Below are 16,031 nucleotides of genomic sequence, written 5' to 3' on the forward strand. Positions count from 1 at the left end.
TTTTGGGCTTTGAGCGATAGTATTTAGCTCAGGAGAAAGCCTGGGTGGGCAGAGGGGAGTCAGTCATTTTGGCATGTCCTGAGGCCCCAGCCCTGGCTGGACCTGCTAACACCATTCCAGTTGATACACAAGGGGTTGTAACACAGAACCTAGGTGGAAATGGGGAAGTGAGCTCCTAAAGCTGACAACACAGCACTGGAGAGGAGCTCTGAGTCCTCGGGGAGCAGCCAGCTCAGCCAGCAGCCAAGCAGGAAGGTGAAAGGCAGAGAGAAGAGGTTGCTTGGAAATTAAATGCTTAACTTGTATCATGCCTTAGTCTACCTGTGCTTTTCTCCATTCTTTCCACCTCTTCCACTTTCTCTTTTTTTCTTTTTAGCTTCCTTTCTTTGTCTCTTCCTGCTTCCTCTTTGTTTTACTGGATTTTCTCCATCTGCCTTCTGCCTCTCCGTCAGCCTATCTGCTCTGCTGCTCCCCTCCTCACTCCCACGGAGCAGCTCCATGCACAGGGACTCCCTTTACCTTGTAACTCCTGATCCACAGCCTGCAAACCCATCCGCATTTGTTTCTCGCATACCTCCCCATTTTAGCCCATACATGTTTTTCAAAGTCTCTTCAGACTTACAGGCTTATGTATGCAGCAGTGGGAGAGTTCCTACACCACACCCAAGTGCCTGACAGCAGTCCCACCAGAATTTTGTCTCCCCAGAAATTACGGCTGTTGCCCACTGGGACAGAAGCAGTGTGCTCAGCAGCTGTAAGCCCGAGATGAAAAGAGACTAGTTCCTACATTTTCCCAACTCCTTGAATCAAAGCATGAGCTTTGCTTAGGGTATTTTCTGAGATGAATGTGTCGGCAACTGTTTTTGTTTTTCATAAACACACCACCAAATACAGAAACCAAACTATAATTTTCTATTACAATCACATTTGCTCCAACAGTGATTTGAACAGCAGCAACTTTAGGCACGACCAACCTCCTTCTGGCAGTCTGTGTACTACAGTAAGCTGAGCAAGTGTCTCACCCCCGTCTGACCCAACCACAGGAGATGCTGGAGGCCTCCTGTCAACTGAAAGGTGGAAGCAGTGATTCTGTTCTAAACCAGGGACTTCCAGTGGGTAGTGCACCTTCTCTTGTTGTGCAGCAATCAATGCCAAGGAAAGTGCATGTCAGCTAAACATTTGTGCTGGCAACAGTTTCTGTTCAATCTTGCCATAGTAAAACAAATGAACTACCAGCTTTGGGACTAATCGTGCATTTTGTTTTGGGGTACAGCATCACAATTACATTTATCCTTCATGCTTCAACACTTTCTCCAAATGTAATTTAGGATCTTTTTCTCACTTTGCATCAGTATTTACAGGGAAGGGTACGGCTAAACAGTTTCTTGGAGAAGCTTGTTGTAAGCCAGCGTATTGCTCATAGCTATTGCATTTTTCAGACACTGCCAGAAGTAGGGCTGAGATCGAGGGTTGGTTGGCCACTCCAGGACAGAACTTCTGCACAGCCTCTTCCTCAGCTGGACATACCGGGACTTCTGCAAAATCTTCTCAAGAAATATCAGTATAATGACATCCATTTTTTCATCTAGAAGTCGCTGGTGGGCCATGTAAAATGCTGTCTTGAAGCTGCCACTTTTAATATACTTGTTGGTCAGCACAAATATGGTCTTTTTGCTCAGCTGAATGCTCTGGGAAAGGTTGTCAAAGACTGGCTGTCCTGGGAGCCAGTCCCTTTCTTCCAGGCATAAATTGAACTGTCTGGCTTTTTGATCTTCCAGCCTTTCAACCAGTTCTGCCAGCACCCACTCATTCACAGCTGGATCTTCATTGTCATAGGCAATAAAAGCATCGTAGCAAGCATCTGGCAAAGATAACCGCCGATAGCCCTTCAACTTGGCAGTGCAGTAATGGTAACTGTACCACACATCCCAGAAATAGAGATGGCTCATCATGGTGAACACCATGAAGCCTAGGACAGTTGAAGCTGAGAGAGCATACAGGATTAAATATGAGGTGTCCAGCTCACAGGTATACAGATCCAAGAAAACAACACTCCTCCCTTTATGTGCCCCTGGGCCAGCACAGGTCACATCTGTGGCCAGAAGAGGAATAGTCACTTGAGTCTGGTTGATCCACCAAACAAACCACACAGCATCACAATTGCACTTGAAAGGGTTGCCGTGCAAAAGCAGCATCTTCAGGTTGTTAATGACATTTTCAGGGAAGCTAGATTTCTTAATTATTTGGATCTTGTTTGAGCTGAGGTCCAAGTATTTCAACTTGAAAGCGCCTCTGAGAAAATGTTTGGTTAGCCGTTGAATGTGATTGTTTCGAAGCATCAGTTCTTGGAGCGTTGAAGAGCAATTGGACAGTTCTTGGGCAACAGTAGTAAGAAGGTTATTGCTGAGGTCCAGAGTTACTAGTTTCTTCAGATAGTGGAGGTCCCCCCAGTTGAAACTCTTCAGCCGGTTATTGGTTAAGTTAAGGACCTTGAGTTGTGGAGGCATAGCTTCAAAAACACCATGAGGCAAAAAACTGAGTGAGTTGAAGGAAATATCTAGTTGTTCCAGGCTGGTCAGGTTCTTGAAGAATGACAAGTATCTAGCATTCCCATCCATCCATAAAACATCTAAACGATTTCCACTGAATTCTAAAATTTGAAGAGATTGACTTTCCATTCCTGTGTTAATTGAGGTAGAAATCTCATTCTCATTCATCATCAGCTTCTTCAGGTGGGCCAAGTTTTTCATAAAACTAAGCACATGACTAACACCTTCTGCCAGAAAATAATGTTTGTTATTGCTCAGGTCTAGAATTTCTAAAAGTTTTAGCTCTTCAAAAGCAGTTGAGTATAGTAAGTCAATCCTGTTATTAGAAAAATCCAGGTATTTCAAGCCAGTCAAGTAGGAGAATTCACTTCCATTTAAAGTTTGACTTATTGCATTACCTGACAAGTTGAGGCATCTGAGGGAATCAAGACCACGGAAGTCTGCAGGGCTAATGAAAAATATGTTGTTTCTACTTAAATCCAGAGTTGCTCCATATTTCAGGCACTCTTCCTTAACTGAAGATTTGTATGAAGCAGCCTCCTTGTCTTTGGATCTGCAGCTTCGCCCATACTCATCATACCTGAAATAATGCATCTCCTGTAATACTTGCCTGTTGTATTGCTCTACTGAAATCCTAGGATTAGTGCAAAATCCATAAAAGTTGCTTTCACTTGAAGAAGGAGAAATTTTGTTCACTGAGAGGTCTATGAGTTTGAGAGCTGGGAATTCCTTGAATACTCCCAGGTCAGCAACTTTAATAAAGTTAGTCCCAAGATCCAGCACTGTTAGATTTCTAAGACGGAGCAATGGATTTAGATTTCCTTCTCTCAGTTCTTTAAAGACATAGCCCCTGAGTCTCAGGATTTCCAGGTTAGATAGGGAGGAAAATGTCTTGGAGAGATTCAAGGATGGGGAATACATCTTCAGTTCAAAATTAAAGGACAGATCAAGCCCTACAAGGCTGGGGATAAATTTCAGAAACTGAGCATCTCCAATCTCCTTCATGAGGAAATTTTGGGAGAGGTCGAGCTCTTTGAGATTCCTGATGTTTTTAAACCAGCTGCTGGGTATGCTCTGAAGAGAATTACTGTGAAGTCGCAAAATTCTTAGATTTTTCAAGGAATAAAAAGCCTTTGAATGTATCTCAATTGTGCTCTTGGGGCAGGGTATACAAGGATATGGGGCATTATAACAACGTGGGCAATTACCACTCAGATCAAGAATTTCTAGGTTGTGAAGGGCACTTAAATCATGTTCTTGAATCACTTGAATCATGTTATTGTAGATATACAATTCCTTTAAAGTAGATGACAAACTGGGTGGAATATAAGTCAAGTTGTTAGACTTCAGGGATAGTATTGTTAATTTTTTCAGCTCCAGAAAGGCTGTTTTTTCAATTTCAAATGAAATATTGCATGGATTACGATAGTAACAGTTCTGTCCCAAATATAATGCTTCTATGTTTCCTAGCTCTGACAAACTGGTTTTTCGTATAGAAAAGATACTGTTCGCTTCCAGGCTCAGCAGACTTAAAGAAGTAGGAAGACCACGGGGTATTTCCAAAAGCTGGTTTGCATCCAGATACAATGACTTCAATCTTGTCAGAGCAGCAAAACTGCCATTCTCAATCTTTGGTGCCCTGGTGCACACATGATCTTTTGGCCCCATTCTGACAGGCACACAGTTGCATCTGAAGTCAATCTCCACAAGGTTTTCAAGATGTGCAAAGGATGTTGGATAAATATGGGGGATATGGTTAATATTAAGGGTGAGGTTGGTAGCATTTGCAGGGATCCCTCTGGGGACTTCAATGAGACGCCGATCAGTGCAGTCCACTGTCACCATATCTTCAGAGGCTTTGACTTCACAGGGTAAACTTTTGGGAAACCAGGCTCCTGACAGCAGCATTGGAAATAAGAAGAGCAAGACAAATGGTGACGCATTTGAGATCTTTGCACGAGGTACCTAAAAATAAGGAAATAGGGAGGTATTAACCTGATGCAATGAGAACATCTCATAGGCATATCATTAAAGGCCCCATCTCTGTGAATTTACTTTTTTTAAGGGGAAACAAGCAGTGTTAAACATCCAGCAGATTGCCATTGTATAATAGCATAAATTCCAAAGTTTTCAATGCATTTGAAAGATAGAGAAAATCTATAGTCACTGAAAAGCTAGTGTAAATCTTCAAAACCATACTAACAGGTGAGTGCCTAATTCGAATTTCACGTTGTCAGAAGGATTTTCAGAATCATAGAATGTAATCATAGAATCACTTAGGTTGGAAAAGACCCTTAAGAACATTGAGTCCAACCAGCTCTACCAAGTGCACCACTAAACCATGTCCCTGAACATCACAGCTAACATGCCTTTTAAATGCCTCCAGGGATGGTGACTCAACCACTTCCCTGGGCAGCCTGTTCCACTGTTTGGCATGCCATTCAGTGAAGAAATGCTTCCTAACATCCAATCTAAACTACCCCTGGTGCAACTTAAGGCTGCTTCCTCTCATCTTATCACTTGTTACTTGGGAGAAGAGACCAACCCCCACTTCACTATAACCTCCTTTCAAGTAGTTGTAGAGAGCAAGGTGGTCTCCATGAGACTCCTTTTCTGAAGGCAAAACTACCCCAGTTCCCTCAGCTGCTCCTCATAGGACTTGTTCTTTAGACCTTTCACCAGCTTCGTTCTTCTTTGGACACGCTCCAGCACCTCAATGTCTTTCTTGTAGTGAGGAGCCCAAAACTGAACACAGTAATTAAGGTGCGGCCTCACCATTCCCAAGCACAGGGGGATGATCACTTCCCTAGTCCTGCTGGCCTCACGATTTCTGATACAAGCAGGATGTTGTCGGCTGCCTTGGCCACCCGAGCACACTGCTGGCTGATGCTGAGTCAGCTCTCGATTAACAACCCCAGATACTTTTCTGCTGGGCACCTTTCCAGCCACTCTTCCCCAAGCCAGTAGCGTGGCATGGGGTTGTTGTGACCGAAGTGTAGGACCTGGCATATAACAGTGTTGAACTTCTGTCCTGGTTTCAGCTGGGGTAGAGTTAATTTTCTCCTTAGTAGCTGGTACAGTGCTGTGTTTTGGCTCTGATGAGAGAACAATGTTGATAGGACACTGGTGTTAGTTGTTGCTGGGTGATGTTTATACTAAGTGAAGGACTTTTCACTTCCTTGGGCCCCACCAGCCAGTGGGGGGTGGGGGGGTGGGGAGGGAACTGGCAGGGGACACAGCCAGGACAGGTGACCCAAGCTAGCTAAGGGGGCATTGCATACCATATGACGTCATGCTGAGTATATAAACTGGGGGAAGAAGAAGGAAGCGGGGGACATTCAGTGTTATGGCATTTGTATTCCCGAGTAACCGTTACACATGACGGAGCCCAGCTTTCCTGGGCATGGCTGAGCACCTGCCTGCCCACGGGAAGTGGTGAATGAATTCCTTGCTTTGCTTTGCTTGCGTGTGTGGCTTTTGCTTTACTTATTAAATTGTTCTCATCTCAGCCCTCGAGTTTTACATTCCTTTCTGATCCTCCTTCTCATCCCTCTGGGTGGGGGGGAGTGAGCAAGCAGCTGCGTGGTGCTTGGTTGCTGGCCAGGGTCAAACCATGACAACTTCTTGTAACCGGCCTTGGCCCATCTATCCAGCCTGTCCAGATCCCTCTGTAGAGTCTTCCTACTCTCAAGCAGATCAACACTCCCACCCAACTTGGTGTTGTCTTGCAAACTTACCGAGGGTGCACTCGATCCCCTCATCCAGATAATTGATAAAGATATTAAAGAGAACTTCCCCCAGCACTGAGCCCTGGGGAACACCACTTGTGACCAGCCATGAACTGGATTGAACTCCATTCACTCCACTAGCACCACTCTGGGCTTTGCCATCCAGCCAGGTTTTTTACCTGGCAGAGTTCACCTGTCTAAGCTGTGGACAGCCAGTTTCTCCAGAAGAATGCTGTGGGAAATGGTATAAAAAGCTTTACTAAAGTCTAGGCAGACAACGTCCAAAGCCTTAAGATTAAGTTCTACTTGGGTTTTGGCCCTTCTTCTTTTCTCCCTGCATAGCTTCATGACATCCTTGTAGTTCTCCTGAATTGCCTGCCCCTTCTTCCAAAGCTCATAAACTCTCCTTTTTCCCCCTGAGATTCAGCCAAAGTTCTCTGTTCAGCCAGGATGGTCTTCTCCGCTCTCTTGTCTTTCCGCACATGGGGACAGCCTGCTCCTGTGCCTTGATTTCCTTCTTGAAGAGTGTCCAGATTTCCTGGACTCCTTTGCCCTTGAGGCTGTCTTCCAAGGGACTCTGTCAGCCTGGCCCATAAACAGCCTGAAGTCTGCCCTCTGGAAGACCAAGCAAGCAGTTCTGCTGACCCTCCTCCTTACTTCCTCAAGAACCGAAAACTCTCCCATGCTGCATGTACTGGTGTAGATGCTCTTCAGCTGAGCTACTGATCCTGACACCTGCTCTTCGGGAAAAAGCCCTTAGTCTGATGTGACCATTCTCAGGTGCTTTTGTGGTTTCTAACAAAACACCCCTTGCACCTTTGCTGCTGTGTGGTTCTTCATCCCCTACCCTCGCTGAAATGGCTAAGGAGCCTGGTTTGCTTTTTACCCTGCTGCATTCAACTTCACAGGTGTCATCACTATGGACAGCAGTCCCTCAGGTTTGCCAGTTTAAAGCTCATTTCACCAAGTGTGCTAGTCTGTTGGCAAAGATTCCTTTGCTTTTTCTAGTCAGGTGGATCTCACCTCTCCCTAGCAGGTTATCAACATGAAAGAGTGTCCCATGATCGTGAAGGCCAAAACCTTGACAGAAGCACCAGCCGTTTAGCCAAGTGTTGATTTGCATGATGTACCTGTTCCTGCCTGTATCCTTTCTCCTAACCGGTAAAATAGAGGAAAAAATAACTTGAGCACCAACTCCTTTCAATCACACCCCCAGAGCTCTGTAGTCGTGCTTGGTTCTACCCAGGTTCCAGCTCGCTGTGGCATTTGAATTTCATATGAAAGAGTGTCTAGTAAGTGTCATAATGGATGGATGGTTGACCTAAGCCAGTCAATGCCTATATTTTCATAGATTTAATACCAGCTTCCATTTTTATTGTCCGATAAGGACAGAGGACCAAGAGGGCACTGTATCAATGTGAAGTGTAAAAATGAAAATCAAAGACAGATTTAAGACTGAGCATGTCCCATAAAAGCATAATAATCCGCTAATAATCAGAGCCAAAATCTTACAGGCATTTAAAGAACTTTCCAAAATACACTCTCTCTCTGTCAGGTCTTTGTGGTCTTACCTACTTTATAGATTTGTGTGCATTACGAGAAGAGCAATAAGCTTTTGCTATTTCACAGCTTACTAGTTACTTCCTCAGGAGTGGTCAGCGTCAAAGCAACCCTGTCCCTCTGGCCAGAGGCAGCCAGCCAGGCAAGCTGGCTGCCAGCCTTGGCTTGCCTGGCACAGGCAGAGGGGCCATGGCCATTTTGCTGCCTTGCACAGCTTCTTAACTGTCTGTGTCTGCCGCTGGTCAAGAGATGTAGAGATGATAAAACCCACAATAAACAACATCATCATTTCTCCCCAAAAACTCACTGTTGAAGGCTTGGAGATGCATGGCACACAGAATGCTCTGAACAACTGGGATTAGTTATGCATGGGATAATACTGAGTAAACATGAATACCCAGTTAAGCAGCTGAAAATCTGATGATTAGGTAAGGTGTTCAAGACAGAGGCATGGAAATGTTTTTTCTCTTTAGCTGGGACACAAGAACATATAAAGACCTGCTCAAACAGTCTGTGAAAACCCTATTGAGTATTGCCCAAGCCATGTCAGGTGGGTGGAGACTTGGAGACTAACTGAGGCTTCCTGTTGTGCACTCTGTTTACTTAGGCCACTGCGTCCTCTGTATAACTTTGTGTCTCTGTCTTACCTTAGATAGCTATGCTAAATCTGTCAATGTGTCTGTGTGCCTGGAGGAGTCTCCAGTGACTGTCAGGGCAGCAGATGTGAGCGAAGCCCAACCAAGTCTCACACAGCACCACACTTGTGCTATCTAGATCCCACAGCCAAATGGAGTCACTCTGGGCGTTCGTTCAGTCAGGTTTTGAACACAAAGCTTCAGTATGGAAGGAAAAAATGTAAAAGTCCACTGCAGACCTTGAATTCAGTGTACTGTCACATGAGATGTGGATCAGTAGTGTGGTACTGTACTACACCACACCCTTTCCTCTGCTACCATTTCTTTTCCCATTGCCCCGAGGTTGCTATGGTGCTTTCTTCTTTTCAGCAGGTCCTCAGAAAAAAGGCAATGTAGCTAAATGTCCCAGCTGGTAGCCATGACTATCTTTCATATAATTACTCAGGGAAAGCAAACCTGGACTAACTAGGCTTTGCCTCTGAATTCACATTTCATTGTTTTCAACTCTTGCGAAGTCATTTGCTAAGAATCAAAATAACTTTCATGTAGTTTACAGGAATTCACTCTGGAAACTCACCCAGACAGAGGCTGCTGGGCAAGACAGTTCACCAGTGTCTCCGGTATGGTCTAACCAATCAGCTTTAGAGGATGATTAACTTTTCTGATTTCCTGATGTAGACAAGCACTTGGATGACAATGATGAATAAGAATAATCAGAGTAAGCGGGGAGCTAATTTGGAAAAGATAAAACGCATTTATTTCCTCCCACCATCCTAGCTTTTTTTTTTTTTTAGAACTCTTTTTTTCTCTACTAATTTGGGCAGGGATGTGGGAGGGAGGAGGGTGGGCTCTACCACTGATATTAATTACATGGAAACCTGAAGGTCTTTCTTTGAATGTAAAGGGACATTGCTGAAGGAAAATCTGGATATGCTCTTGTAAATAGTTTCCCTTCCTTCTTTCCCTATATTATACATGTAAAAGATGTTGTTAGACTAACGAAGACTAATCCTAACTGAATGGCCCGTGATGCCACAGCCCCTGACTACCTCTGTCTCTTGCTTTACCAGACCCACGTAACCCAGGGGCCAGGGCTGTTATCAAGGCAGGTGCCCATGCAGCACAGCAGAGATGCCAGGGAAGCTGCAGAGGCTCCCTGCACACAGGACATGTTGCTCCATCACATGGATGCCAGTGGCCTTTATCCGTTGATGCACTCCACAGCAGACTGTGAAAGTGCCAGCCCTTACCAGCCATGGATACAGTACCTGCAGACACCCTGTCCTTTAAAAGAAGGAAGGAAAACCTCTGCTGCTAACTGTGGGTCAAACCACAGATTTCCTGCTCTTGAGGAAAAGTTAATTAGAATCAATCTTTAAAGTTTGCTAAAGCAAATTATACCCCTCTGTCCAAGCACTACAGCAGGACCTGGGCAAGTTGAGATTGCAGTCTAGATTGTTACAAACTTTCTATATGAACTCATACTCAGCCACTGCACTCAGGCACCAAAATTTAGGCACTTAACCAATTTCCTCAGTTCGTTGCCATCAACCTGGGCTGCACTGACATTCAAGAGAGAGCGGAGAGAGGAGAGAGACCCCTCTGTAGGCACCACTCAGCTCTGAAGATCGAGGGAGCTCTCCCTGTCTGCGCACCGAACAGAGACTAATACTGCAGGTTTTGGTGCCTAAAATTAGGTGCAATGAATCTGGGCCTTAAAAGCCTTCATGAATATGTTTGTAGGTTTTTTAAGAAGTCAAAAAATGCCTTTTGAGATCTTTGCAATACTCAGATTTTGAACTGCCGTGTACTGCAGTATTTTTAGGAATCTAAGTGTTTTTGCAAAGCCAGCCTAGCTCCTACCGCCTTTCTGTTTCATTTCTTTGTATATCGTTCTGTTCCCTGATACCTTTTTAATGCATTAACTATTTTAACTGTAAACTGTTACATTCTGGTGCTGTGTCTAAGTATTTGCATGTGTAAAACCTTGTGTCTGTTATAGTACCAGAACAAATAAAAAAGATTGTTTTAATTAGAAGAAACACGCAACGCTGACTTGTGCAATGTCTTTGCCATGAGAAGCCAGCTTATAAGTACAGCTAAAGTATGCTCATGAACTGTCCTTTTCCCTGTGATCTACAATTGGCTTTATAGGAAGTTCAAAAAGCATTGCTCTGCTGATATTAACTAGCATGCACAAACCATAACAATTAAGGGTATTCTTCAACTATTCAGCAACAGTACAGCTAGGTGTTTCTGGAGGTAGTTTTTTCTTTAGAGGTTCCATATGTATTATAGAAGGTGAAAGGGGGAAAGGCTAGAGGAAAACAAGCACCTCAGAAGTTATAGCAATTAGAAAAGACATTACTGTACTCATTCTGTAGTACAGTAGTACAAATAAATGCTAGCCAGTTAGAATTAGTGCAAATAAACACTTTCCTGTCATTATGTACTGCAGCTTCTAACCACAATAGTACTGGAATATATAGAAAGTAGAAAAGGAGATAAAGGAGATTATGTTTGTGAAAGTCCTCCACAACACTTCCAGTCAAAGAGGTCTAAGAGCAAATTTAAAATGAAAGTTTAACTTACCATTTTCTGTGTGCTTTCAGGTCTGGCAGATTTGTCGCTGGAGGAGACTGTAAATCAAAGCAGAAGAGAACAGCATAAAAGAGGTCCCCACTTGTTCAGCTCAGGTGTGGAAGAGAGTATAGCATGGCATAACTCACTCAAGACAACAGCAGTAATCACTATTCTATCATTACTCTTCAGCTGGACCGCAACTTGAGAAATAATTAAATGTGAAACAACGGCTGCAACCTACTTCCTCAAACATTTGTAGTTAAATTTAAAACAAAAGTACCTCATTTACTCATCTGTCTCCATAACAGCAACTGAGTAATCTTATTTTTTCCCCTTTAAGCAAATTCTCACACTACTCATACTTCCATGCACTTTTGTTCTCATGTGGTGCAATTTGTTCTAATCTTCGCTACTTTTAAACATGGTTTTCTTTTCAAACCGTGTATTTTACTTAGCTATAGTGTCATATCTACTTGAAAAATGTGAACACCAACCCACAGGAAACCCCAAAAGAGGGCAATTGCGAAATACTTGGTGACAGACTGTAAGATCAATCAGCTATGAGACCAATACATGACATAAGCCTAACATTCAGTTCAGACTATAAAGATTTGCAGAAGCTCAAGTTCCTTCTTTTTTTATTTCCCCCTTTTTTAGTATGAGATGCACAGAGAGAAAAAAAATTATTAAAAATAATTGTTAAAAAATTTGACATTAGCAATATTTTAGATTTAGAAGTTTAGCAGTAGTAGTTGTTGTTATTTGGGTTCATTTCTGGTGCTTATAGCTTCAAGGACTCAAATCTTCCTAAGAATCACTTGTGAGCTCATATAAGCAGACAGATCTCCCAGGCTGAATACTTTGTGGAAGAAATGCCTACCAAGTGAAAGGGACTTTGGAGAAGGTAACCAAAATAAACCAGGAAAAAAAGAGTAGTGGCAAGGGCATAAGAAAAGCATACAAAAAGGTGAAAACTGCATGAGAGTGTAGAAGGGACCAAGTTGAGATGAGATGGCTAGACTTAAGCTGGTGACACTCCATCATTCCATGGAACACAGTGTCTGTTTGAAAGTTTCTGACTTAGAAGTCTCTATGATTAGCAGGACAGACTAGTTCAATGGTTAGGATATTTAATAGGTGGGGTTTTGTTTCCCATGTCTTCTTTCCCTAATATTTTTCTTCACATTTTAAGTAGCAGCTCATAATTTCTCTAACTGGGGTGGAGCTGATGAACTCATTTCAGAAGACTGGAACCTGGAGAAGGAAGGGGAAAAGAATGTGCAATCATAATTTTACAGTCCCTGGTTTTAGTGGCTGAGTCATATAGACATAAACAAAACCAAGAAAGTGTACAGCATCGTTACTATTTCAATCAAGGCCTAAGAAAGGGCTCATTAACTCACCATAGGTTCAGGACTGTGTTGCTCACTTCTGCGCCTGATTACCGAAAGTACTGTAACAAAGTACAATTTGTCTGCTATCCACTGGTAAATGGATTGTCCTTTTCACGCAGGATGTGCTGAGAGAGTTATTTTCATTGGGGGTTATTGTAACTAATGCAGACATCTCACTAAAATCATGCTGCTTTCTGCAAGGCCACTCAACACATTTCTGGTAGTAGGAAAACCTTCTTTGCAAACACCCTGCACTAGCCATTCCGCTCCAATTACTTCACAGATTCTATGTCGACAGAAGAGAAAGTTAGCTTCCACTTCTTACCATCATTCACCTTACTGTAAAGCAGATGTGTTTAATTAGCTGTCAGATAAGACAAGGACTTGGCACAAGCTGGATCATGAAAGTTGAGTTCTTCAGGCACCCAACCACGTCTCTGTTATGACACTGGAACATTGCTTACACATGAGATGCTTAATGCCCCCTCGCTTTGGTTGTAAGTAGGTTTTCTAAAGCACAGCGTCCAGTCACCCAACCCTGTAATTTTTGAGTGGTGCTCAGTGTCTTTGGAGATGTCCCTTGCAGTCTATACCTGCAAACTTTGGAAATTTTAATAGCTGTTCCAATACTTTGCCTCTTCTTCTGGACTGGAGACCGATTTTATTTTATTTTTTCATATTAGGAACTTGCTGTTACCCAGCCAAGAGCACATGAGTTTCAATTCCTTGCAGAGTGAAACTGCAACTTCAGCTGAACACCAACAGAAATCAGAGAGTTTTTTGTTTGTTTTGGTTGGTTGTTGCTGCCTTTTTTTTTTTTTTTTTTTTTTTTAACCTAAGAAATATAGGAAGCAAAATACAGCAATAGTTCCCTTCAGAAGGTGGGGGGTAAATGCGGGGGAGCTCAGCAGTCCAAAACTTCAGAACTGTAATTTGATTTTTAGAGGCACAGGGAATCACTGATTTATTCATTTTAGAAGCTCAGGTCTCCCTCAGACTTAAAATTTCTTGTGCCTCCTGTGAAACACAAAGTAACTGAATGCAAAGAACCTCCTACTGTGCTGCGTGCTAGGGGGGGACCCACTAGTAACATCGCATGCATTTTGCCACTTCTATGAGCGAAGAATGTAATTTAAATTAGAGCAAGAGTCTTTACTCTCCTTCATCATCTACAGGTTTGGTTTTCAATCAGATTGAAATTGAACTGGTGACTTTTTTCCCCTCTTCTAAATGAAAACTGGTAGCCAGTCTCATGGCTACCAGGGAACTTGCACAGGCTCAAGGCTGCCTCTGTTTCTCACCCTGCCCCACTGGGGAGCAGGCTGGGGGCAGGCAAGAGGCTGGGAGGGGGGACAGCCAGGTCAGTGCATCCCAACTGACCAAAGGGATAACCCATGACATGGGGCCATGCCCAGCAATACAACTGGGGTGGCAGAGGTTCGCTAAAGCAGCCATCACTCGAAGGCTGGCTGAGCATCAGTCTGCCGGTGGGAGGAGGGTGAGCGATTGCTTTTGCACATTTGCTTTTTCCCCCTTCATTTATTAACCTGCCTTTATCTCCACCCATGTGCTGCTCTCACTTCTGCCCTCCCGATCCTCTCCCCAAGCCGGCTGGGTGGCAGCTGGGGTCAGCCACCACACAGCACATGACAGACCGCAGAGCACCAGCATTAGCAATAGATGCCTGACAATAGGGACACTGACAGTGAAAATGCTCTGGTTTCACTCCTGACAGAACACTGCCTCAGCCACAAGCTCTAAGCTTTTGGCACTTAAACACTGTGGAGTCCATGACAAGAGCTTGCAGGAAGGCTAAAAACCTCAAGTACTTTCTTGGTAAAAGGCAAAAAGTTGTACTTCTACTAGGGGAGCAGAATGAATCAAAATAAAGTCTATAGACAAACATGGGCTAAACCTGCTAACTTCTTGGAATGCAACACAATGCTTTTCCTCCTTTATTTCAAAGTAGTGCTGCTGAAAGAAAGAAATTTCCCACCAGGCTGATCTGTCATCTGCTCTTCAGACTGGAATCCCAGCATAGACGAGGCAGCATAGACCACTGAACAGCAAATATCTGAGTTTTCTGTTTCCATGCTTTTTAATTATGTTAAAATGGATGGCAGTTTCACAGAGCTGTTGGAATTCACCCATAACTCTTCATAAGCATTTCAAGTGCACAAAACACAGCAGACAGCAAGCTTAATTCTGTATTTGCCTTCTGCTCTTTCCCCCATCTCATTCTGTTAAATACAGTTGAGTGGGTTTGCTTACAACCATCTGAGAAATGAGAACTTCAGCTGCTCATCAAGTGTTAACTCAAACTCCCAATGAAGTTTAAACATCGTGTCCCTTCTGTCAGGCCAGAAAAAAAAGAGAAGGATGATCTTATTATAAAGATGTGTACCAGTCTGGTGTGATTAACAGTTCATCCCTACATCCAAGACAGCTGGAGCATGATTTATGAGCAAGGTTTGCATGAGAATAAATGCATACATTCTTCCCTCTTTGACCCATGCAGGGCATGGTCTTAAAAAAAAAAAAAAAAAAAGTGTCTCAAAATAAGACAAGCAATCTCTTGGCACAAGTAATCTTCATAATTTTCAAGTTTTATTTACAATACTTGTGCACAGTATAAGCAAACAATTCAGCATTTTGTTTGTAACAAAGATCTGATCTATAGAGCAACCAAATTGATACTGTCCATTAAGTGTATTGTATGCCTTTTGCATAGTAATAAGGCCTAAACTTTGGTATGATTGTCTCTCAACAGACTTGGGGATGAAAATACTGCTTCACAGTTAACAACAGGTTAAATAATCTTACATTTTAAAAATTGCTTTGGTGAATAAAACAATCTAAATTCACTTCCATTTTTTTAATAATGTATTTTTTAAAACTCCAAACTGTCATGAGAAACTCCTCAGAATGAGTGGCTGAACTGAATTCTCATCACAATATCTTACAAGATATTCTTTACTTATCACTGAAAACACTACAGGTGAAATTCCTGTACTAGCTTTCATTTAAGAAAAAGAAACCCACAGAAGAAAGAAAGTTACTGGAAAAATTAAGAGAAACTAGATTAATTCTCAGAAAAACCAAAGGGATAATCCTTCTAAAGTCTACCTTGGAATGGAAAAAAAAAATCCATTTATAGTACAACACCGTATCATCATCAGTATATCCCAGAATAAGCAAGGTAGGATGAAAAAACCACTATTTTTTACATGCAGCTCCACAGTAAAGAAGCATCTGTCAAGCATGGCAAATGCTTTTGTAATTAACAACTGCAATTTCAGGTAAGAAACTGAGATTTCCCATGACCTAGGTGTAACAACACTACCTTAATACATAAACTCTTCCTTTTTAGCAGGAAGACTGAAAACATTCCATAGAAGGATTGAAAGACCTAAAATTAACATTAGAATTGTTATTCCCGCCCCCCCCCAATCCATTACTGACTGCATTACCAGTAGTTAACCATAAGCTTTTTCTGTATACGAGATGCAAAACTTTTTGTAAAGATTTTCTCCAATGTTAAAAGTATTCAAGACTAGTTAAGTCGTTAAGTCTACTGTTGTT

The 16,031-nt window shown here is 42.7% G+C and overlaps 1 protein-coding gene across 2 annotated transcripts; it reads right to left on the reverse strand.

Annotated features, from left to right (window-relative positions):
• Positions 1–889: 889 nt before the first annotated feature.
• TLR7 (toll like receptor 7) lies at positions 890–13,266 on the reverse strand. Of its 2 annotated transcripts, XM_037377460.1 has the most exons (3): positions 11,336–13,266; positions 11,065–11,111; positions 890–4,514 (listed from the first exon to the last, which is right to left on the reverse strand). In XM_037377460.1, the coding sequence occupies exons 2-3, from the start codon at positions 11,065–11,067 to the stop codon at positions 1,374–1,376; spliced, it is 3,144 nt and encodes a 1,047-aa protein (XP_037233357.1). In that variant the 5' UTR covers positions 11,068–11,111; positions 11,336–13,266; the 3' UTR covers positions 890–1,373. The 2 variants fall into 2 exon arrangements, with proteins under 2 accessions (XP_037233357.1, XP_037233356.1); XM_037377459.1 differs by lacking the exon at positions 11,336–13,266 and having other exon boundaries at positions 11,065–11,326.
• Between the last annotated feature and the right edge of the window lie 2,765 nt (positions 13,267–16,031).

This window comes from Falco rusticolus, chromosome 2, assembly GCF_015220075.1.
Source record: "Falco rusticolus isolate bFalRus1 chromosome 2, bFalRus1.pri, whole genome shotgun sequence".
In the NCBI taxonomy this organism is placed as follows: domain Eukaryota; kingdom Metazoa; phylum Chordata; class Aves; order Falconiformes; family Falconidae; genus Falco; species Falco rusticolus.